We start from the raw sequence: 23,512 nt of genomic DNA, 5'->3' as shown, positions 1-23,512 counted from the left end.
CGCCCCGCCCGTCTCCGCCAATCACGCTCCTTTTCTCTTTCCGCCTCGCCCACCCCTCCCCGGAGCACCTCTTTCTACCGGGAAGCACCGACTCCGTCCCACCTCCCTCCCGTTCCACTGCCAATCAACTCCTTGCTCCTCAGCGCTCGCCGCGGCGATTGGCTCCCGCCGGCCGCGCGGAGGGGCAGGGCCAGACTCCCGCGCTATATAAGGAGGCGGGCTGCGCGGAAGGCAGCAGTGTCGCTTCCCTGCTTGCCAGTTCCGCGCCGTTGCCATGGCAACCGCGCTCTGCCCACTGCGCGCCCTTGGCCGCTCCGCACTGCGGCCCCGCGGCCTCCATCTCAGCGCCTCCAGGTACGGTACGGCCTGGGCGGGGGTTTATATGGGGAGAACTGGGACCCGCCCGCCTCCTCCACCCAATCGCGGCGCAGGTTGGAGAGGGGGAAGCCCGGCCCGGCCCCCTCCACATCCACCGGGTCCGCGTAGGCCCGGCCCTCCGGTACCGGGAATGAATGAGCGGGGCCCCCAGCGGCCGCCCCGGGCGGTGCAGGCTGATGAAATCCCGCTACTGCCTTGCGTGGGGTGTGTGCCGGGCCCCGCTTCTCTGCGGGCAGGGGGGTGGCGGGTCTGCCGGGGCCTTCCCGCGGCCCAAGCCCCGGGCTCAGCCCGGGGGTACGCAGGGAGAGGGACCGGAGACTCCCGAGCATCCCACCCACCGTGCACCAAGTGACTTTCCCCATCATTTCTGCATGACATTTTGCTCTAATGCACCAAAACAACCCTTGATGGAACAGCTGCTGCTTGGGTGCTTTGGTTTTGCAGCTGCTCCTTACTCCAAATGCAACTTCAGCCTCTTATTTTAGCTTCCCTGGAGCTCATAGAGGGACATGATGCTTCTCCCCATCCCCTGGAACCCCCAGGTTGAGCACCTCAACCTCAGGTTTACATAAGTGGAAGACTTGGGTTGCTTCTTGGCATGAGTTGTCCCTGATTTAATGATTTTTCCTTTCCCTATGTACTTGTAATAATTCCTTTTACATCTCAATGGGTAGGTGGTAGTTTACTGCAGGTTTAACTCTAAAATAGAATTGGGGGGCCAGTGGGCTGAACTGTTCTGGGATGGGATTTTACTGGTTATTGTTAAATGGGTTTGACTGGGGTGACTGCTGTTAGGGTTTAAATAACACTTAATTCACAGTTAATTGGAAAAACTATCTATTTGAGTAGGTGAGGGATTATGAAAGCACAACAGATTTGCTGTATCTCTAAGGAAGTATTTAGGTAAATGTTTTCCTACCTGGATGGTATCTTGGGGCTGTCCTGGGTCTGGAGCAGCTCTTGTGGTGGTTCTACCTATGGCAACTGTCCCCAGAGCTCCAGGGTCAGGGTTATACCTAGAAAAGGTCAGAAAAAAGCAAAGTTGGACTTAATGCGGGATCCTGGAAGGATAATGTCTGTCCCCCAGGCAGCTGATAGATTTTTGAGGAGAAACTGAAGCAATTCAGTTCGTTCCAGTTGGACAGTGCAGTGCAGGGGGGCTTGGAAACTGCGCTTGGTGCTTTTGGGTCAGTTGTCTCCTGGATTCCTGTGGCAAATTGAGGGGGTTGTGGTGATTGCTTCAGAAACGGGCTGGTCTTTGCAATTCGGGAAGGCACTGTAAATGACAGCAATGCTGCAGGGAGCAGCTTCTCCAGCTCAGAATTATGGAATAATTGAGTCAGTAAGGTGTTTTTCGTGAGGTCTGGCAGTAAGGCCAGGCTTAAATGTTGTAGTGAAGTCTAGAGGTGAAGCTTGTGTTGAGGAAGCCTCTTGCAAACAGGTTAGTGAATGAGAATGATGTTCAAATTAAAGTTGTAGTGGTAACCTGAGGGGAAAAAACAACCGGTCACCTGTGGGCGAGCCAAATGTCCTATATACCGCAGGGTGTCCGGTTCCCTGGAACGCGTTTGGCAGCGACTCGATATTCCCGTTACCGATTTAGACCACAAATGTATGTGAGGAGCTGTTTTGACGCGGTTCGAACGGGCAAACATCCTGTCTGCTCCAGCAACGCATTGGAATTTGTCCTGGAGTTGAAACCACATCCCTCCGGCTCGGCGTGAAGACTCAACTGTAGCGGTGGCAGCAATTAATGGAGTAGGGGAGGGCGTGGGATCAGTTCGTGCTGTTCTAGATGTGCCGATAGTCTCACCAAGGAATTTGTGGGGGCCGGGATCTCCGGAACAGGAACCCGGCACGTTGTGCACACACGTCTGACCAGCCACGGTTACTCTTCAGTGGGCCAAGCTCCGCCTAAGTGCAGCGAGTTCTGCTTTGTGTAAGTCCTTTGTAGCGAAGCTGTCATGTCTTCGCACGGAACGGGTGACCAGCTGTCTAAAAATGGAAGCTCGTAGTTTCTTGGCTTGAAATAAGTGCCAGGTGAGCAATACACACAGACTCTTGACCTTGCAGAGGAGAGTTGTGTGTGTGTTTCCTCCATCTGCACAAATAAGTTGTTCCTTCTGGTAGTTCTGTTTGCTGAGCCCGGCTTTAGGCAGCAAAGCTGTAAATGAAGACTAAAATACGCTGCTTTACATGATTTGGAGTAGCAGTGCAACACGCTCAAGTAAAAGTGCCTTTTCTGCCCTGGCGTGCGGTCACCATGTATTTTTCCTGCTTTATGTTGTACAGAGCTTGGGTTTGGCGGTCCTAAGGATGCTAAACGCTTTGGTTACGCTTTCTGTCGCAGCCACGAGGCGGTGGTGATCTCGGGAAGGAAGCTGGCCCGGCAGATCCGGCAGGAAGCCCGACACGAGGTGGAGCAGTGGGTCGCGGCTGGGAACAAGAGGCCTCACCTCAGCGTGGTGCTGGTCGGCGAGGATCCAGCCAGTCACTCCTACGTGCTCAACAAAACCAAAGCGGCTGCTGATGTTGGTATGTCTTGTGTTTTCCTTTAAAAAAGGGGATGAGTGACTGTTATCTTGATTTAGTTGGGAGTTCTTGATGCTGGAGGAAGCTTTTTGGGGATGCCAGTCCACGTTTGCCCCTGAATTTGCTGCGACTCCTTTGGCCGCCTTCGTTATTGTGCTGGGATGGAGTTGTTAAACATGGTTCATGGGTGTGTTGTGTTGTTTGGATCCTTTAAGCCAAGACCAAGTCTTTTAATTTGGATTTCCTGCCTTGCTTGGACCACATAAAGCACAGATGGGGCTCCGGTTTGTGTTTTTCCTCAACTGCCCAAGGTGCAAAATATAGTTCTGGAGAAAATAAGCTGCGAGGGGTAATAAATAGCTTATTTTTCTCTTGGATTCTGTGCTGCTGGAGCTGCCTTTGGAGCTGAGATTTTTAGACTAACATCCCCTTCTTACTGCGTCAAGAGGGACCCCAGGACATATGGCTGCATCTTCATTGTAGGACACTCTGGTTGGGTTTCTTTGAGGGTCTCTGCTTTCAAATAGTCTTTCCCGGGTTGTTGGACCGATACTAAAGGTCCTTAGACCTGACTCGCAGGACTTGGGAAGGTCTCTCCAGCTTGGAAGGCGCCCGTTGTTACACAAAATGCACAATCCTTGGTGTATACCTATCAGAAATGAAACTGGGCAGCTTAAATCTGCATGGATTGAGAGAGTTACTCTCCTGTTGTGTACGTGTGGTGCCCTGATGTAGGGGTTTTGTTACTGTGCAGGAATCAGCAGTGAAACCATCCTCAGACCGGCTTCTATCACTGAAGAGGAGCTGCTGGATTTGATCAGCAGGCTCAATAATGATGCCAATGTGGACGGCCTGTTAGTGCAGCTTCCTCTGCCCGGTGAGTAGCCACATTTCCATCCATTTCATTTTGAAATAAAGCTTTTCAGGGTTTTTGGGTGGCAGAAGGAGGGGCAGCAGCACGGGGTGACACAGAGGGTGACACCCTGATGTGATACAGCACCAAGAAGTTGGTGCAGCTGCCTAGACGAGTTCAGTTGAGGGGCACAAAAATCTATTCCTGTGTAGAGAGTATCAGCTTTCAGAGCCAGAGGTCTGAACTTGGTTGTGCCTAAAAATACCCTCTTGGCATTATTGACGCTCCTGTCCCAAAGTGGTTTCAGTTCCCTTCTCCGGGGAGCTGTTGGCCTTGAACTTGCGGGAAGTCTTGAGGAGCTTCAGGCTTCCAAACTACTTGAAATGAAGTTGTAGTGAGGGGGTTTGGTCTCTGCTCCCCAGGAACAAGTGCCAAGATGAAAGGAAAGGGCCTCAAGTTGTGCCAGGGGAGGTTGAGGTTGGATGTGGGAACAATTTCTTCCCCCAAGGGCTGTGGGGCATTGGAACAGGCTGCCCAGGGCAGTGCTGGAGTCACCATCCCTGGAGGGCTGGACAGACGGACATGAGGTTCTCAGGACATGAGGTTCTCAGGACAGGGGGCAGTGCTGGGGTGGGGGAACAGTTGCACTCGATGATTTTTAAAGGTCCCTTCCAACCAAAATGATTCTCTCATTCTAACTCTGAAGGGGCAGGTCAGGGCTTTGAGTGCAAAGCGCGTTTTCTGGCTAATCCTGGGGCTTAAAGCTTTTTGTTCTCTCCCAGAACACATTGACGAGCGCAAGATTTGCAACGCTGTGAGTCCGGACAAAGACGTCGACGGCTTTCACGTGATAAACGTGGGGCGCATGTGCCTTGACCAGTACTCCATGCTGCCCGCGACGCCGTGGGGTGTGTGGGAGATCATCAAAAGAACCGGTGAGCTGCCGCACTATTTGTATTTTGTGTGGTGTAACTCCAGCTTATGTGCCTTCTAAGACTCTGCCTTGTCCTCTGCAGGCATCCCGACGCTGGGGAAGAACGTGGTGGTGGCCGGCAGGTCCAAGAACGTGGGCATGCCCATCGCCATGCTGCTGCACACCGATGGCAGGCACGAGCGCCCGGGAGGTACGAGTGGGGTGGCTCTAGCGGGATGGAGCCCCCAGCTTGTCACATTGTCCCCTTCAGGCTCCTAAACCGGTCCCAAGAGCGCCTGAGGGACTCTGGCCCATCAAAGCTGAGGAGATAACTCTGCACATAGTCCTATAACATTTTTGGAGCCTTGTTTAGCGAGTCTTTGTCCTTTTTTATACCAGATCCCTCCCTCAGATTTGGGCTGTTCCCTGGGGTTTGTCATCAGGCTCACATTAATTTAGCATATTTGGTGGTTATAATAAATACTACGTGAATAATTAATGATAGGGTGCTACAATAAATTGCTGACACTTTAAGCTGTTTCTTTTTAATAGTTTTGTTAGTATTTATTGCAAAATCATCAATTAGAATGAATAGACTTTGTCATGTTGTAGCATTGACTTAATCTCCATCAAGACTGAAATGTAACTGGGAGTGCTGTTAATGTGAGTAGCACTGGAGATTTCTGAGACCGTTGAGATCTGGCATTCATAGTTTTCTTTAACTTCCCTGCAGCATAAAATTGGATTTTGAGTCTGAAAATTGCTATTCCCTTTTAGGTAGTGTTTAGGCAGAGAGAGCTCTCATTTAAGAGCTGCTCATGAGCAAGAAATCTTACATGCCATCGGTGCTTGTATCTCTGAATTTTCAGGCAGCATCCAGGTTCCACTGTATTTTGAAACTCTATTTAAAAGCTGCCACATTCAAATTGTTCCCAAGAAACACGCAGGAGGTTTTGAAGGCGAAGACTTGAAGTGGCTGCGTTTGGCTAGTACAGGTGAATTAAAGCTCTGTGTAACCACTCCCGCAGGCGATGCCACCGTCACCATATCCCACCGCTACACTCCCAAGGAGCAGCTGAAGCAACACACGATTCGCGCCGATATTGTGGTGGCCGCAGCGGGTGAGACAATTCTGTTGGTACTGAGCACCTTTAAGCAGCTCTGGCAGCGCAGGAGAGTCCAGGGTTGTTTGAACAGTTAATCTTGTGATTAAGCCCAGGAGCCACATACTTGATCTTCTAGCAGAGCTGTTTTTGTAGCTCTGCCTTTGAAGTGTAAAATAACATCTGGCAGGAGGGCTTGGGATTGCCCTGAGCACCTGGGCAGATGAGAACAGCTACAGGCAGGCTCCATGTACAGACAGTTCTGTATTGATGTGGGGAGGAGAAAAAAGATAGCAAAATGACATTTGCTTACCTAGAGACACCCAAAATCCTGTGGGACAGCTGCAGGGCCGAGGAATCCCTTGGGGTTATGTTCTTTTCCAGGCTTGGAGGAGTTGAGCTGATTTTTGGGGTGTTTGTTTGGCAGCAGAAGCCAAGTGTGAGCCTGGGGGAAGGGAGGAGAGAAAATGAGGTGAGATCTGGCAGAACCAGACAAACACCCCACCCTGAAAGAGCATCACAAGCTGCTGCTCCCCCCACTCACGCTGGGGGTTTCACAGCCTTGGGGAAGCTGCTTCCCCCTGACTTAGCGCAGGTGCAAAAAGTGTTGCTGAAACTGTGTGAAAACTAACCACAGCGCCAGATTTTTAAAAGCCAAGCTTAATGTTTCAGCTTGGAGGGGAAGCTCTGGTCTCAGCTCCTTTGCCAGATCTCTTTGTGGGGGTGGATTCCAGCTCTTGACACTGTTATTGGTAAGACAGCTCAAATTGCTGAGCTGAACGTCAAGAAGCAGCGCTGGGTTGTGCAGCAATGGGGAGATGGGTGTTTGTGAGGTGGAAAGGCCCAGGTGGGACAAAACATCATGTGGAGGGGGGAGCAGGGGCTGCTGGCACCACCGTGAGCGTGTGGTTCTTGTTTCTCATTGCAGGGATCCCCAACCTGATCACAGCCGACATGATCAAAGAAGGAGCTGCCGTTATCGACGTGGGGATAACGAGGGTGCAGGATCCTGTCACTGCCCAGTTGCGGCTGGTCGGGGACGTGGATTTTGAAGGTAGGGAGAGACTTTGTCTGGTTCCTTCAGGATTAAACATCTTGTGTGCTGAGAAAAGGAGAAGTTGCTCATTTGTGGGACTGAGCAGATGCAGAGCCCAAAGCTTGTGGTGTGCTTGGTGTATCCAACATTTTACCATGTGCACAGCTGCAGCCTTCCTGAAATATAGAATCATTTCATTTGGAAAAGACCTTTAAGATCGAGTCCAACCATAAACCTAACACTGCCAGTCCCCCACTAAACCATGCCCATATATATACATGTATATATGTACATATATACAGACATGTGTATATATACATCTGTACCATGCACATAAAGGCTCTTCAGACCCCACACGTTTCTGGCCCTGGGAGTTTTGTCCCAGAAAGGCGAATGCTGCAAGGCAGAGGGGACTCACCTGAGTGCTTTGGGCACTTTGCATCTACTGCAATTTATCCCTCGCGCTCCTACTTTTAAATAAAAACATGCAGAACTTGCCTTCTGGCCTTGCTGTTCACCACTCGACGGCAACGCTGCTGGATGGGCTGTTGCGATGAGCTGTGCACCTCTGGGGAACCACACTGGAAACACCTCCTGCAAGAGGGTGAATGGTCAAACTGTTAGTACTTGATTGTGGCTGCCCTCAAGCGTATGGGTGAAACCCACATTGTCATTTCTGTGCTCTCTTAGACCATTTCTGTGCCTTAAATCCAGCTATTAGAACATTTCTGTCCTCTTAGTCCAGCTATTTGACCATTTCTGTGCTCTATTAGACCATTTGTGTGCTCTAAATCCAGCTACTAGGCCATTTCTGTGCTGTATTAGACCATTTCTGTGCTCTAAATCTAGCTATTAAATAACTTCTGTCCTCTAAATCCAGCTCTTAGACTGTTTCTGTCGTCTAAATCCACCTATTAGACTATTTCTGTGCTATGAGGCCATTTCTGTGCCCTAAATCCAGCTGTTAGACCATTTCCATGCCTTAAATACAGCTACTAGACCATTTCTGTGCTTCAAATCTAGTTAGACCATTCCTGTGCTCTATTAGACCATTCCTGTGCTCTATTAGACCATTCCTGTGCTCTATTAGACCATTCCTGTGCTCTATTAGACCATTCCTGTGCTCTATTAGACCATTCCTGTGCTCTATTAGACCATTCCTGTGCTCTATTAGACCATTCCTGTGCCATAAATCCAGCTCTTAGACCATTTCTGTGCTCAAAATCCATCTCCTAGCCATCGCTTTTCACTCTCCCCCCAGCTTGGCCTCAGTTCCCTTGCTCAGCTGGGGACACAGACAGACTGCAATGGGCTCTGTCCTGCTAATGGGTGAAAACATCCCCATTGAGCAGCTCCTCTTCCTCAGCTGGCAACGGTAAAGGGATTTAAACACCACCAGCCTGGTTACAGCTCCGGATGGAGCATTTGCTGCTCTTGCCACACGTTAAGCTCTGGTTTTCCTCCTCGCAGGGGTGAAGAAGAAAGCCAGCTACATCACGCCGGTCCCGGGGGGCGTGGGGCCCATGACGGTGGCCATGCTGATGAAGAACACCATCATCGCTGCCAAGAAGCTGCTCAAACCCAAAGAGCTGCAAGCATTAACCGCTTAAACAGGGGGGGACTCTTCTCTAGCACTGAGCTCAACATTCCAAAACCGACTCCCAAACAGGCCGATAGAAAATGCAATATTTTTATTTATTCAAGTGGCATTTCCTAGCCAGAGGTCAGAGATATTTATTGGAAGCTGAAGCGGATAAACAGAGGTGTGAGCAGTTACACTCCTGGCCTACTCCTGCTACTAAAACTGCTTTATGCTTAAGCCAATTCTTGGGTGTGCGGCTCCCCGGGAGTCATTATCAACCCCATGGGAGTTCAAGTGCTGCTCAAGCAACAACCTCCCGGGTTCTGTTCCCATAACCTGCCCAGGTTTGACTTGTGCTGCAGTCTTCTACTCAACGCTGGATGTTTAGTTGGAGTTAAGCTCTTCTGTAGCAGTTTGTACTTGAACAAAGCCATATATCTGTCCTCAGCCCGGCCGGGGCAGATCTGTTGTAACATTCTTCTAGTGTACAGCTAATTTCTTTCTTTTTTTGCTATTTGGAGAATGATTTTTTTATTAAAAAGCCTTTTTTTTTCCTCACCAAAGAACAACAGCATGTGGGCTGTTGGTGTTGATAGGGGGCATGCTGGAGATTTCCTGGACTGTACTGATAAGTGTGTGAGTACTAGTGAATAATCAAGTATGAGAAGGAAGAAAACAACCCTGCTTGTGTCCTAGAATTATTTCTAAGCAAGTTTTTGTTCTTATTTCAGGAAAAGAGCTGTAGTTTATTAAAGCGCTTGTGCTGTGAGCTCCTTTTTGTCTGCAAAGAGCAGGGTTAGGTCTGGCTTTTCCCCTGAGTTCAGCTAAGCCACAACTGCCTCCCCAACTCAGCCTAGAAGGAAGTTCATGCCTGAACAAAACCGCTTTAGCTTCCTGGCTCTATTTCCCACCTCCACCCCATCACAGCACAAACTTAGAACTTGCAAACTAATGCATTAGAGGACTATTAATTATCTATTGAACTTTAATCTTACCTGGGGTTGCGATGCCTTGGGCAGGATGGAAAAACCTCCATGCAGTGGTGGTTGTGTGAGGTGAGTCCTGGACTCCTTCATCATTCCCTGAAAAAACTGATCCCACCTTTTCTGGGAGCACTAAAAGGTTGTTGTGACACTCAAGGGCTGGTGCTGGAGGCACTAACCCCACATTTGTGCTCAAAAACACTAAAGTGGGAAGAAAAGCTGAGGTTCAAGTGCACCAGAAACACACTAAGAGCTGAGACTCGTTGAAACCAGGTTTATTGGGTTGTTTCACTGATAAATACAAAATGGCTTGAGTGGGACTGGAATGGAGGTGGCAAATCTGAGATGCTCCACTGTTTGCAGATAGAAAAAGTATAAACCATGGGTGAACTTTGGACAAATTGAGTCAAAATGAGCTAAAGTGGATTCAGCTCCGCTCGAGGAAACATCTACCAGAGTCCACAAAGCCTTTCTGGGGCAGGGGGAGTAGAGCTGATGTACCGGATCAAGCTAATTAACCTGTTTGATTAAAATCAGCAGCCTACCTGGACCACGCTGCAGCTACCGCAGAGGAGATCGGTACAAAACGCTACTAAACAGACACGACGCATTCAAGTTCTTAATGTTAACGTCAAGCTACGTGGCTCACGCTTGGGAGTAATACTGTTATTTAGCTCGCCACGTTTCCCCAGGAGCTGTACTTGAACCAGAAGAAAAAATAATTGCTATAAATAGGAAAAACCGCCTTCAAGTCTTTGTCGGACTCAACTATTTACAAAGAACTGGGGTCTGTCCCACGCAAAGGTTCAGACCGGTTGCAATATTGAACTGGTGTCCTGGAAAGCCCCGTGTGGTTGGTATAAATATCAGGGAGGGGAAGGGTTGGGGCTCTGTGAGGCTTGAAATAAAGAAAAATAAAATAATGCATCTAGCAAAAATGAGTCAAAGAAATAGATTTGAGAGGGTGGCTCCAGACCAGCAGATCTGGGTCCCTCGTGTCACCGTGGGCTCGGACCAGCATCCTTTTGCCAACACAAAGGCCGATGCACCGTGCCCTTCACAAACCAAAACTCCCTGAGAGCCGCGCTGTGCTTTTAGGGACTGGGGACACGCATCTTGTTCCACCTGAGCCACACAAACCTCCTCCTCACCCCAAAATCCCCCCTCAAATCCATCCCCCCAGTGCGGTCCCCATCCCCATCAGCCCAAACCCACTTCAGCTTCTCCGGCCCAGCAGTGGCTCCGAGGCCAAAATCGCCAATTCCACCTTTTCAGCCCCATTTTGCCCGGCAGAAAAGGGAGAAAATTCAACAAGTCGTGATGCTAAAAACTACCGGAGCGACAGCCCCCTGGGGCCACCGGTCTCCTCTGTCTCACATAGAAAAATAAGCTCAATTTATCTTTATATATATATATGAATATTTCAATATCAATATATATATATAAAGGGCAGGGGAAGGCTGCGCGGGACTATAGCGTGGTCTCACTGCCCATGTCCCGAGGGGGTTTGTCGGTGTCGGTGTCCTCGTAGTCCGATTCCATCTCTATCTTCACCTGGGGCACGGCGCAGATGGGGTTTCGGGAGTAGTTAAACGCGGGAGACGACGGGCACGAAATCTTCAGGTGAAGCGTAATACTGAGGAGGAGGAGGAGAGAGGGGAGTGAGCATCCAAATCTGGGTACCCACATCCCAAAACCACCCCAGCAAAGGGCTCTGGATGACGCTACCGCTGGTAAAAATTCATAAAACCACAATATTTTGCATTTATTATGGACAAACTGCAGAATTAGCAGCTGCAGGTGGGGAATAATCCTAAATTTTCAGGATTTACATAGGCAACTCATCCTAAAATTTCTGGGGCTATCAACCCTCTTGGGGTATGTTGTCCCCGCAAAAGCCAGGACCAGCAAACAAAAGCACCCAAAATGCTGCAAAAATATACGGAAATAATTCAGAAATGTTCGAGGATGGTGGCAAAGGGTTCAAGGGAGTGATGCTCAGCTGGGAGCATTGGTTTGTGACCCCCGAAAATATGTCCCCGGGAAGGGGGAGTGCGGGCAGGGGGGGGGCCCGTTCAGTGCCGTTTACCTGCGATCCAGGTCTGAACCATTCGGGGAGGAATCAGAACGCAAAGCTCCAGGTGGAGGACCTCTTTCCTGGGGGGACACGCAGGTGAGGAAGGAGCCCCCCCAAAAATCACCCACCCCCACTCCAACCTGCTACTGGGTCCAGCATCCTCCGGCCGGCGGGAGGAGGAGAAAAGCTCCCGCGAAACGCTGATTTTCGGGGTGATTAGAGCACAGAATCAACAAATTATGGTGTTAAAACCTGCTGGCAGCGCGATGCGACCTGGTGCTGAGCTGGAATAAACTCACCATGATTTATTCTGCTTTTCTATACATTTTGGTCAGGGCTGGTTTGGCACCAGCTCGCGTACGATGCTTCGGGTGGAAGGTTGAGCCAAATTGGCACATCTCTTTGTGTCAGGGATAAAAAGCTCTGCACCCCTTACTTTTAGATGTGAAAGATCTTCTTAAATATAGATATCTTTTAAAAAATCTCTATCAGCATCAGCTCAAGGGGGAGAGCCAAGAGCATCCTGGCTTCCCAGCCACCTGGAAAATGAATTTATTAGCAGCGCCGAGCGTGCTGTGTCCTTGAGAGATGCTTTAAATGTGGCAAATCCTCTGTGCTTCGGCAGGAGGGATCCGGGCTGCGGTTCTGAGCGGGGTTAGTGCCATCGCGGGGGGGTTAAGGAAGCAGGAGGGAATGCGAGAGGGGGGTCCTGGGCTCTTTACTTACGGCTGAGGCAATGGGGACCCCCGTTTCGGGGCTGCGTTGGCAGGGGCTCCATGGGGATCTTAATGACTGAGGGAGGTGGGAACTGGGGGAAGAAAGCGGGGAAATTCGGTGAAGGCGGCACCTCTGAAAACACCCGCAGCACCCAAAGGGACCCAAAACCTCCAGAGGTGGGTGCATGAGGAGGAGGCTTTGCCTTCCTCTTCTCAACCCAGGTAAGGGTGTGTAGCCCTGATGTTTAATGATGCTTTGCCACCGTACGATGGGTGCTGTACCCTCCGCCGGGGGGATTTTGGCTCTTTTCCCTAAGGAATTCTGGTTTTGCCACAATTTTCCAGCTTTCAGGACACTCGGCACATCCCCCAGAACCTTCAGCCAGCCCCTCAGTGTCACTTAAAGCCCCTTTATCAGCCTGTTCTATGTATGCAGTCAAACACCTCCAGGAATACAAAATCTTCATCCCAAACCCACCGACCTGGAGGTTTCAGTGGGAATTTCCCTCCCCAGTGGGTCTGGGATGTCCCCATTGTCCCCAACCACCCCACACCCACCTCCTCGTCACTGCTGCTGCCTCCTTTGTTGCCTTTTTTCTTCTTTTTCTTGTCATCCTCTTTCTTCTTCTCCTTCTCGGGGATGATGTTGTCAATCCAAGCCAGGTCGTGTTGGGAGAAGACAAAATCCAGGAGCCGCCTCACCAGAATCAGGGCTAAAATCTATGAGGGGGGAGACGCAAAAGTGGGATCTGCAAGAGCATCTCTCACCTTAAAACCTGGGGACCATCACGGGACCAAGCCAAAATGTCTTTAATTCCCAAAAATATCTAAACCAGGTTGGAATATCAGCCCGGGGGATGGATGGACTCACCATGACGGGGAAGATGATGGCGGCCACGGTGGATTTGAGGATCCAGAGCACGGCCAGGCAGACGATCTGCACCAGCGTGAAGAGGTGGATGCGGCGCAGCGGCACGTGCCGGAGGAAGACGTAGTCAGGTTGGTGCTTGGCTGGCATGAGGAAGAGTTTGCAGCGCTCCCAGAACTGCGGGGGGATGAAGGCCAGGGGTTAAATCGCGGCTCAGTCCCCAGGCTGCATGGATAAACCCTCTTTTAGTCCCCAAAATGGGGAATTTGGTGCTTTTTAAATGTTTCTCAGAGGGTTTGGAATATCTGCTGGAAATATTGGATGCCTGCAAATTTTGGGGTGAAAATCCCCCTTTTTGCCCTGGCGTAGGACCCCTTCACGGCCATTAAGGAGGAAGAGGAGGAGGAAGAGGAGCACATACCTGGATGCCATTCAGCGACGCGACGCCCATGTACAGAAAGACGCCGTACAGCACTGGCATGGGGATGTACTGCGGACACGGAAAGAACACAGCACTTACCCTGAGGAAGGCAGCAGCTTCGGGGACCAAGATTTGGGGGAAAATCCAGCTTTTTCTTTGCAGATCCCCCAAACACCCACAGGATGGGAAAAGGAGAATGTTTTACCTTCAGGATGGGGGCCAGGAAGACGGAAATCCCCGTCAGCACGAAGACGATGATTCCCGTCACTCTTTGCTCCCTGTAACGGCAAGAGAAATGGGATAAGGCTGCGCTGGCCAAATGCGCCACTGTGCCTGGATTCTGAGGATGAGCGTGGCTGAGCCTTCCTCACCTGACCCCCAAGAACTGGGGCTGCTCCCCTGGGGCGCTGGTCTCCGTCTCCATCTTGAGGCTGTCGATGTGGGCGATGGAGATGACGGTGGCCGCCACGTACCAGGGCAGCCCCATGAAGGAGCAGACGGCCATGAGGATGCCCACCCAGAAGAGGTCCAGGTGGTAGCCTGCGGCTTTCTGCAACACAGCACCCGGCAGGGGCGGGGGGACACGGCTCGTGAAGCTCTTGTGTTCACCCCAGAGCTCTGCAAGGTGGGGATTCCCCTCCTGGTGTACCCCACGGTGCATCCTGCATCGCCACGGTGCACCCTGCATGGCCCTGATGCACCCCACGTTGCTACGCGGCACCCCACATTGCTATGCTGCACCCTATATCACCCTGATGCATTGCGCATTGCAATGGTGCACCCTGTATCACTACAGTGCACCCCACATTGCTACACTGCACCCTGCATTGCTATGGTGCACCCTGTATCGCCCTGATGCACCCCACATTGCTATGGTGCACCCTATATCACCCTGATGCACCCCACATTGCAATGGTGCACCCTGTATCACTACGGTGCACCCCACATTGCCACAGTGCACCCTGTATCACTATGGTGCACCCCAAATTGCTACAGTGCACCCCACATCACCCTAAAGCACCCCACATTGCTATGGTGCAACCTGCATCACCATGGTGCACCCCACATTGCTATAGTGCACCCGGCATCACTCTGAAGCGCCCTGTACCACTGTGCTGCACCCCATATTGTTATGGCACACCCTGCATTACCCTGATGCACCCCACATTGCCATGGTGCCCCCTACATCACCCTGAAGCATCCTGCATAGCCAGGGTGTACCCCACATTGCCATGCTGCAGCCTGCACAGCCATGCTGCACCCCACACTTATATGGTGCACCCCACACCCCCACAGTGCCCCCCGCATCGCTCTGATACACCCCTCATTGCTGCAGCGCACCCCATATTGCACTGATGCACCTCACATTGCCATAGGGCACTCTGCATCACCCTGATGCACCCCACATTGCTACAGTGCACCCCACATTGCTATGGTGAACCCTGCCTCACCCTGATGCACCCCACATTGCAACGGTGCACTCCACAGTGCCATGGTGCATGCTGCATTGCCCTGATGCACCCCACATCACCCTGATGCACCCCACATTGCACCCTGCATCACCCCACATCATTCCAAAGCACCCCATATTGTGCGGATGCACCCCACATCACCCTGATGCACCCCACATTGCACCCTGCATCACCCCACATCATTCCGAAGCACCTCACACTGTGGTGATGCACCCCACATCATCATGGTGCCCCCTGCATCACCCCACATCATTCCAAAGCACCCCATATTGTGCGGATGCACCCCACAATGCCGTGCTGCACCCCACATCACCCTGAAGCACCCCACATCCCACACTGTGCACCCCCCACATCACCCCGCTGCACCACCCTCCCTACAGCACTGGGTGATTTTAACACCCCAAAGACTTTGTCACCCCAAAATTACGCCGAGCCAGGGACAATCCCAGCTCACCCGTAGCTTGTGCTCCTTCCTGTTGACGATGACGGCTGTGATCTGCTGGTCCATGAAGATGAGGATGGTGACGAGGAGGGCGGGCAGGGCGCTCGCCAGGTAAACCCACCACGGGTTCTTCCCAAAGGGAAACACGAACCACCCTCGGTCCACGCGAGTGGGCTGGTGGGGAAAATGGGTTTGGATATGGGTCAGAGAGGGGGGAAAAAGCCAAAAAGTGACATTCCCAAGCCCCAAGTCACCCTTGAACCCTCTGAGCATCATCCTGTATCCCATATCCATCCCCGAATCCCACTGGTACCCAAACCACCCTCAGAATCCACATTATCCTCGGATGCTCATTGGGACTCCCCACATTCCCCCTGGATGGGGGGAAGAGAAATTTTTGGCAGGAATTTTATGGCCTTTATTTTTTACCTTAAAATCAGTAGGCACTTGGAGCTTTGGGGTGTTGAGTCCAAAAAGCACATCCAGCCCCACAAACATTAGTATGGACATAAAGATAGAGAAATCGCTAATAAGTTTACGCAGCTGCCAGGAGAAAGAGAGAAAAGGAGGAGAAAAAAAGAAGGAAATAAAAGGAAAACAAAAAAGGAAGAAAAGTCACAGAGTTAGAATAGTCCCCCAGAAAAGACAAAATAGATTTTAAGAAGAACACTGCAAGAGCTGCGATTTTCCCCCAAAAAACTGAAGAGGAGCTGGAAAGAGACGAGATGGAGATGTGAGGGGTCCCCCTGGTGCATCCGAACCTTGATGATGCTGGGGATGTGCAGTTTGGGGGTGTCCAGTCCGAAACAGGCGTCCACGGCGCAGAACAGGAGGATGGAGAAGACATTGGAAAAATCAGCAATGAAAGCCCTGACCTGGAGGCAAGACGAGGAAATGGGGGCGGAAGGGGTAATTAATGGGATGGAGAGGTTAATTAATGGGACGCAGAGGTTTGTTCCCGCTTCGGAATCATTCCCTGGGGATTTCCAGCTCATGGATAACATGGGTATCACCCCAAAAATGTAGAGTGTTGACCCCATTTGCATCGCGAGGTGATGGGTTATTCAACATGCAAGAGGCTAAACCAGCGGCTAAATGTTTGGGGAGGATTCTCCTCATTTCTGCCAATGCCCTAGAAATACAGATTTATTTTCCTGAAGCTCTTTGCACCCAGAAAAAAAAAGGGCAAGTCCCATTTTTCCTACTTTTTGGAAAAGAAAAGGGTAAAACCGGCGCTTTTCTTACCTTGGTAGGGAAATAGCGGCTGAATTTGAATTTTTTCAGGGTCAAGGTCATGGAGTAGGTCCCGAAGAAGAGGATGAAGGACATAAGGGCCAGGTCGGGCACGAATTTACAGGACTTCCCCACTAAGCTGCCGCCGTATTTGAGACATTCCTTCTTACTCAGCTGAGTCCAGTCCAGAGCTGTGAGGTTAATAGTATTGTACTGGGGAGAAAACCCCAAAAAAGAGCAAAATTAGGATTTTAAGCAATTGCATTGTGCAAAGACGGGTATTTCCTAGCAAAACCAAGCAAAATTAGCATTTGGTGCAATTGCAGCATGCAAATATAGGGGTATTTCTTGCCCAAAATAAGCCAAATTTGAATGTTAAGGAATTGCAGCATGCAAGGAAAAAAGGGTATTTCCTGGCCAAATAAAGCAAAATGAGTATTTTAAGGAATTGCAGCGTGCAAGGAAAAGGGTATTTCCTGGTAAAAAAAGGCTAAATTAATATTTTCTGCAATTGCAGTGTGCAGGGAAAGCGGTATTTCCTGGCTAAAATCAGCAATATTCGTATTTTAAGGAATTGCAGCGTGCAAGAACAAGGCTATTTTGCCAGAGCCGCTGCCTCCGGGAGCCCCATAACCACAGAAAAACCCTGGAACTGCTGTTAATTTGGGCAAAAAGTGGGGATATGGGGATGAGTGAAGCCGCTTACCAGAGAAACATTAGTGGTGTTGGGCGCCACCGGAGCTGAAGCATCGAACAAGGTCGCGTTGGCTGCAGAAAAGGAGGTTGTTATTGAGGTTTTTGGCTCATCCGGAGCTTTCGGTAGTTAAAATCAGGTGGGTTTTACCCACAGAGACCAGGGCTCAGCCCGCGGAGCGGGATTTGGGGAGAAAAACCTGCAATTTCTAACCCCGCAGCGACTTCTCCCTGATTAATCCCACGCGCCGGTGGAGAACGCGGCTTTTCCTTCGGCGGCTTCTCCCTGCGGGGCTGGGGGGGGGTTGGAGGTTTAGGAACATCCCAGCTTGGAAAATTTAGAGGGTTTTCCTCGGGAAGCCGGTCGAGCATCCCGACACCCGCGGCTTAAAAGCATGGGGGGAAAAGACTGGAAAAAAGCAGCTTGTTATTTTTGGAAAGGCAGCACCCGATCGTGGCCAATTTGCTTTGTTTTTTGGCTTGTTTTGGTATTTAATAAATGATTTTAAGGGTGCTTTTACGTCTCACTGCAAAAATCAAATAAATGCTTTCTAGCCCCCGGCACCTTCTCCTCCGGCGCAAAAAGCGGCTCCGCGCGGCTCTTCGGGTGACGCAGCTTCTGGAGCACCCATGGGTGCCCCTAAATAGGGTCTGGGGGCTCTGCCCCCCCCCTCTGCTCCATCCTCTTCGTGCGCCGAGCGGGAAGTTCGGCCGCCCCATCCCCGGCGCTGAGGATTAATGCAGGAGAAGCGATCGCTGGGTTAGAAGCAGAGACCAAAACGGGGCTCCGGGAAACAGCGCTGGCAAACCCAGCATTAAAAACATCATTATCATTATTATTATCTTATTTTTCCTCCATAATTTTTCCAGAAAATGGCCTTATTTGTGATTTCTATGACTTAAAGGGTAACATACCACTGGTGGTATTTTAAGAGAAGACCCCTAAGGGCTCTACTTAAACCCTTTTAGCAGAAAGAATGGAAAATAAAATACATGGAAAAAAAAATAACAACAAAACCCTCATGGGGGAAGAGTATCAAATATTAAAATAGTTTTTTAATATTTAGAAGGTGATACTCACTTGAGATTGTAATCAGCCCAAATTGATGTGTGCAGCAGAGACAAATATGGGACAAATCAGTTATAATAATCAAAAATCAGAACTAATTAAAAAAATATATTAAAAAAAAAAAGGATGTAGGGGGGAATAAACACAATTTCTCAATATCTAGAGGAATGGAAAATCCAACGCGGACACTTTGGGTGCCCAGGACAGTGAGGGATGGGGCTGGGTTGCCAAGAGGCTTTGTAAGGTTTTTGGGGTGCGAACGTCTCTCGGCCGCCCGGGGTTTGCTCAGAACAGGGACCTGCAAAAAGGGGACGTGTCCCTCGAGGCCAATGGCTTTGCCTTTGGGTCATTCGGCAGGTGGTTGATACGGAGAAATTGAGGCAAAATACAAAATTAAACTCAATAAATGCAATTTCCATCGCGGCAGCTCAGATCTGTTCTTGCAACGAAGGGGATACGTTGCGTGGCGGGTTGTGGATGCTTTTATTTCTGGGGAGAACTTCACCATCTTCACCATCACAGCTCTCTGCCCCCTCTGTCTGCAGCTGATACTCTTCAAAATTGTTAGAATTGAGACTTTTAAAATAAATTCAGCTCATCTGAGAGCAGGCGGTCGCTGGCATTAAACCCAAACTGAAGATCTTCACTCCTGTCCAGGTGGACATGAGTGCACCTGAGCTGCATGATTCTGGACCAAGGATCATCTGGTACATTCATCCAAGAGCAAAACCAGAGGAGTCATCAAAAGACCATCTGCTCAGGGCCTGAAGGCCTCTCCTTTTTGAAAAGGAGTAAAAAAAGAGAAGAAAAAAACAGTCCAAGGAGGTTTGGACACCAACCAGGACATCTCAGGGTTTCCCTGACACCAGGGAAGAAAAAAACCCTTTGGTGTATTTTCTGGAGAATAAATTTCCATCAGCAACAGGCTGGAATTAATGGTCTAAAATGTCTTTTTTTTCTTCATATTTCCTTTGTTTTCCATCCATCTGGCTGCTTGAGGCTCTTGGCACCATTTGCCGTGTCCCAACAAGCTCATCCACAGGGGACAAGGCTGCACTTCTCACCCAAAAACCACCCTTGGAGGAGGACGAGGTCTATCCACCCTATGCTGCCTTCTTCCATGTCCTTGGCCAATGATCCAGGGGGATTTATCCGGATCAGGACCCCCCAAATCCCCTTCATCATCCCCATCCGGCTCCGAAAAAGATGCGTACTCACCTGGGTCGGGAGCGATGCACTCGCACTTGTACATGGTCACATAGTCCGGCTTGAAATCCGAATTGATGGGGTAGTACTTAAAGGCTCCGATCATCTTCTTGATGGCGTCGTAGATGAAGATGAAGCTGATGAGGGTGGAGAAGCCTTCCTCCGTGAAGCGGGTGATGTATTTTATAATGAAGCTGGCGTCGGTGGCCACCAGGATAAGGCACTGTAGGGCAGAGTGCAATCCGATCCAGAGGCGGAACTCCATGTAGTCGATGCCGTTGCCTCTGAAAGTGGAGACAAGGTGAGAGCGGCCTCGTGAGAGCACATTGTGGGCTGGACAACAGCCCAGAAGAGTATCACAGAATCACGGAATGTCAGGGGTTGGAAGGGACCTGGCAAGCTCATCCAGTGCAATCCCCCCATTGAGCAGGAACACCCAGATGAGGTTACACAGGAAGGTGTCCAGGCGGGTTGGAATGTCTGCACAGAAGGAGACTCCACAACCCCCTGGGCAGCCTGGGCCAGGCTCTGCCACCCTCACCAGGAACAAGTTTCTTTTCAAATTTAAGTGGAACCTCCTGTGTTCCAGTTTGAACCCATTGTCCCTTGTCCTATCACTGGTTGTCACCGAGAAGAGCCTGGCTCCATCCTCCTGACACTCACCCTTTAGATATTTGTAAACATGGATAAGGTGACCTCTTGGTCTCCTCCAAGCTCCAGAGCCCCAGCTCCCTCTGCCTTTCTTCACACAGGAGATGCTCCACTCCCTTCAGCATCTTTGTTACCCCGCGATGAGTTCTGGTACCCCCAGGGAGTAATTTTGGTTGGAAAAGACCTTTAAGGTCGAGTCCACCTGTTCCCCCACCACTGGCACTGCCCCATGTCCTGAGAACCTCATGTCCGTCTGTCCAACCCTCCAGGGATGGTGACTCCAGCACTGCCCTGGGCAGCCTGTTCCAATGCCCCACAGCCCTTTGGGGAAGAAATTGTTCCTAAACCCAACCTCAACCTCCCCTGGTGCAACTTGAGGCCAGTTCCCCTCCTCGTGTTCCAGGTCTCTCAGCTGCTCCCATCACACTTGTGCTCCAGCCCCTTCCCTTCTCTCCCGTACATCACCCAGCACCTACTTGCTGAAGTCGAAGAGCAGCTTCTCGAAGATGAGGATGGGGCCGGTGCTGCTGAGGATGATGAGCGGTTGCCCGGCGAAGAGGCAGAACATGGAGCCGGCCATGGCCGTGCCCAGGAAGCTCTCCATGACGCCCTGGGGATGGATCCAACCCAGCGTTACGGTGACACATCCCCACGGACACCCCAGATAGAATCACAGACTCATTTAGGTTGGAAAAGACCTTTAAAATCATCACGTCACACTGTAAACCTAATTCTGCCAAAATGGAAATTTTCCCAGAACGATTAAATTTGTTGTCAGTTTGAGCTATTTTTCTCTTTTCATATTTGCTAAGAGACTAAAATAGTCCCGGAAATAGTTTTTGTTTCTGTTTGTTTTAATATGAGGATTCTAAAACGTGTACGGAAATAAACTAATGAAAAATTCTTCTTTGAAAATGTAGTTGGCTATAAAATACTTGAACTAAAAATGACTGATTATGTCATTTTAATAATAAAGTGTATTCCTTTTATAGAAATTAATCAGATAGCTTATAGCAATTTTTCCTCTGCTTGGACCAGTAAAGGATGGTTGGGACAATGTCCCCTTGCCCATGGCACTTTCACTGTGGTGGGTTTTCCCATCCTACAAGTGTTCCAGGACTGCCAGTCCCATCTAGTAATTAATTTCTGTCCCCAGCGCTAAAGCTGGGCATGGCAAAGGGGTGTAAAAGCCATCCCATCCCTGCTTGCTGTCCCCAAGGACTCCACCTGGTAGTTGTCCGTAGCGTCCCCAAGCAAGCCCCCAAAGGTGATGGCGTTGGTGATGCAGCCCAGGTAGATGAAGAGGATGGCGGAGATGGACTGGATATGAAAAGCTTCATAGAAATCGCTGGGGAACCAGGGCAGCTTCCTCTTGATATCCAAATAGAGGCCACCGCAAAACCTGGGGACACACCACAAAAGGACCAGATAGAACCAGAGAAAGTTGGAAAAGCCCCTCGAGCCCAACCATAACCCACTCCTGGAACTGTCCCATGTCCTGAGAACCTCATGTCCGTCTGTCCAGCCCTCCAGGGATGGTGACTCCAGCACTGCCCTGGGCAGCCTGTTCCAATGCCCCACAGCCTTTTGCGGGAGAAATTGTTCCCAGATCCAACCTCAACCTCCCCTGGCACAACTTTTTGATTTGCTACCTTATGTCTTTCAGTCCTATCCCCCCGACTTACATATTATTTGTTTTTAGGATAAAATTATTTGGTTTCAGGACCAGATTCATGGGCCTTCCACCAAAACAGACACAGTGCCTGTGCCCAAAAGGATTTCATCCCCCTGAGGCCCAGGAGGTCATGGGTGAACCAGCAGGAGATGCCAATGGGTGCTGAAGTGTCTTGGGTGGTGGGGTGTTTGCTCACCTGCCGGTCCACGCGAGTTCTTCCCCAATTTCATGAACTTCGGGCATCTCTCCATCCTCACTGCCGCCTCCACCGCCCCCGGCACCTGCCCCACCGGCCGTGCCGTTCATCTGCCCGACCTCGTTCAACGAGAAAACCGATTTTCTGTGGGAAAAACACCAGCGTTAGCCATGGTATCTGCCTCAGCGAGCCTGTCCTGACGCAGGGACCACGACCAAATCCATGGTGCAGCTTTCCACCTGCGCTAGAGCTTGGGTTTGGGGAGAATTTGGAAAGATCAAGAGCTGGATTTGCTAAACCCAGGGTGGTAAGGCAGGTTTGGCAGAGTGGAAATGGCTCTGAGCTGGTTTCGGGGGAAAAACTGTGGAAGAAGCAGCATTTCTGGAAGATCTGCAGATTCTTTCTAAGGATGAAGAGCAGCAAAACTGCTGTCCTGCTCCAGCACCTCCAAACCTGCCCCATGGCTCCCACCCACCTCTTCTCAGCCGAGGGCACTTTTTTGGGTGGTTCAATCCTAATGTTGGGATCCCACTCGCCAGGTGGCAGGACGATGACTTCATCCAGGAACTCGTCGATGCCAGCGATCAGGTCTTCTCTGTCCCGGGCTTTGTAGGCAACATCACTGAAGAGCTGGAGGGAGAAGAGGTGTCAGCCAGGGAGCACACGCGTGTCCCGCGTCGTTATGGGATTTTCAAGCTCATTCGGTTGGGTGATGGGATGGAAACGGCTTTTTTTTCCCCCTCAGCTCTGAGCAAAGGGGTTCCCGGCACAGGTTGCATCTGGGATCTACTCACATCATCCACCATGAGGGTTGCGATGGCTCTGCCGATCTCATTGTAGGATTTGGCTTTTCCTGCAGGACCGAGGAGAATAAAGAGGAACCTGGGAAGGGAAAGACGCCGTGTTAGCATCCTCTGACCACCAGAATTCATGTCCTGAGAGCGCTCTGCGCTTCGGGCCCCAAGGAACTGCGCTCACCTGGTAGGGACGGGCACCTCCGTCACCCCTCCCAGCATCGTCGCCTGGAGGAGCCGCACAAAAGCCACAAAGGGCTTCTCCAGGAATTCCACTTCTCCCACCAGCACATTGGAGGCCTCTGCATCCTTGGGGATCTTCTTGATGAACTTGTTCTTCAGCTGTTGGAAAGACCAGGGTGGGGAAGGGAGTGGTTGCTGAAATTTGGCTTTTCCGCCTCTTTTACACACCCTGAACGCAGCCACAGCCTCAAACTCTTCATCTCTGGTGGTCTCAGGACTCCCAGAGATAGGGATTCGAGAGCCATATTCAAGAATAAACCAGCAAGAATTTGTAAAGCTGAATGTCTTTGTTATTCAAACCCATCATTAAGAACAAGATTGATTTGAAATCACACACTCAGGGCTCCCTAATACAATGTGCAACCGGGCAGTCTGC

General features: G+C 50.5%; 2 protein-coding genes across 8 annotated transcripts in view; one reads left to right on the top strand and one right to left on the bottom strand.

Moving 5' to 3' along the window:
* The first annotated feature begins 105 nt into the window (after window positions 1–105).
* On the top strand, window positions 106–10,318 carry MTHFD2 (methylenetetrahydrofolate dehydrogenase (NADP+ dependent) 2, methenyltetrahydrofolate cyclohydrolase). Its single transcript, XM_005505245.4, has 8 exons — window positions 106–354; window positions 2,729–2,913; window positions 3,665–3,787; window positions 4,546–4,698; window positions 4,780–4,887; window positions 5,705–5,797; window positions 6,708–6,833; window positions 8,286–10,318. Exons 1-8 carry the CDS (start codon window positions 275–277, stop codon window positions 8,423–8,425), a joined length of 1,008 nt encoding a protein of 335 aa, XP_005505302.1. The 5' UTR covers window positions 106–274; the 3' UTR covers window positions 8,426–10,318.
* SLC4A5 (solute carrier family 4 member 5) overlaps window positions 8,901–23,512 on the bottom strand; it is a 31,131-nt gene continuing 16,519 nt past the window's right edge. For 2 of the 7 annotated variants that reach the window (XM_021291359.2, XM_021291361.2), the window contains 18 exons: window positions 23,078–23,235; window positions 22,894–22,981; window positions 22,575–22,729; window positions 22,100–22,243; window positions 21,456–21,630; window positions 20,705–20,838; window positions 19,590–19,861; window positions 17,316–17,377; window positions 16,622–16,822; window positions 16,138–16,251; window positions 15,389–15,550; window positions 13,834–14,012; window positions 13,668–13,740; window positions 13,463–13,531; window positions 13,045–13,218; window positions 12,732–12,893; window positions 11,470–11,537; window positions 9,635–11,016 (listed from right to left, as the gene is read on the bottom strand). In XM_021291359.2, coding sequence (XP_021147034.1) covers window positions 10,851–11,016; window positions 11,470–11,537; window positions 12,732–12,893; window positions 13,045–13,218; window positions 13,463–13,531; window positions 13,668–13,740; window positions 13,834–14,012; window positions 15,389–15,550; window positions 16,138–16,251; window positions 16,622–16,822; window positions 17,316–17,377; window positions 19,590–19,861; window positions 20,705–20,838; window positions 21,456–21,630; window positions 22,100–22,243; window positions 22,575–22,729; window positions 22,894–22,981; window positions 23,078–23,235 — 2,556 coding nt within the window. In that variant the 3' untranslated portion in view covers window positions 9,635–10,850. Of the gene's footprint in view, window positions 11,017–11,469; window positions 11,538–12,183; window positions 12,266–12,731; window positions 12,894–13,044; window positions 13,219–13,462; window positions 13,532–13,667; window positions 13,741–13,833; window positions 14,013–15,388; window positions 15,551–15,805; window positions 15,920–16,137; window positions 16,252–16,621; window positions 16,823–17,315; window positions 17,378–19,589; window positions 19,862–20,704; window positions 20,839–21,455; window positions 21,631–22,099; window positions 22,244–22,574; window positions 22,730–22,893; window positions 22,982–23,077; window positions 23,236–23,512 lie in introns of all 7 variants that reach the window. The other 5 variants (XM_013367908.3, XM_065040645.1, XM_065040646.1 and 2 more) reach the window with 5 other exon arrangements.

This window comes from Columba livia, chromosome 25 (assembly GCF_036013475.1).
Source record: "Columba livia isolate bColLiv1 breed racing homer chromosome 25, bColLiv1.pat.W.v2, whole genome shotgun sequence".
Classification (NCBI taxonomy): Eukaryota; Metazoa; Chordata; class Aves; order Columbiformes; family Columbidae; genus Columba; species Columba livia.
Note: the sequence above shows the minus strand (reverse complement) of the source record. Positions and strands in the feature narration are given on the sequence as shown.

Coding starts and splice junctions, on each gene's coding strand:
- MTHFD2 (XM_005505245.4), top strand. CDS start 275: ATGGCAACCGCGCTCTGCCCACTGCGCGCCCTTGGCCGCTCCGCACTG. Junction 2,914..3,664: donor CAAAGCGGCTGCTGATGTTG/GTATGTCTTGTG, acceptor GTTACTGTGCAG/GAATCAGCAGTGAAACCATC. Junction 3,788..4,545: donor AGTGCAGCTTCCTCTGCCCG/GTGAGTAGCCAC, acceptor GTTCTCTCCCAG/AACACATTGACGAGCGCAAG.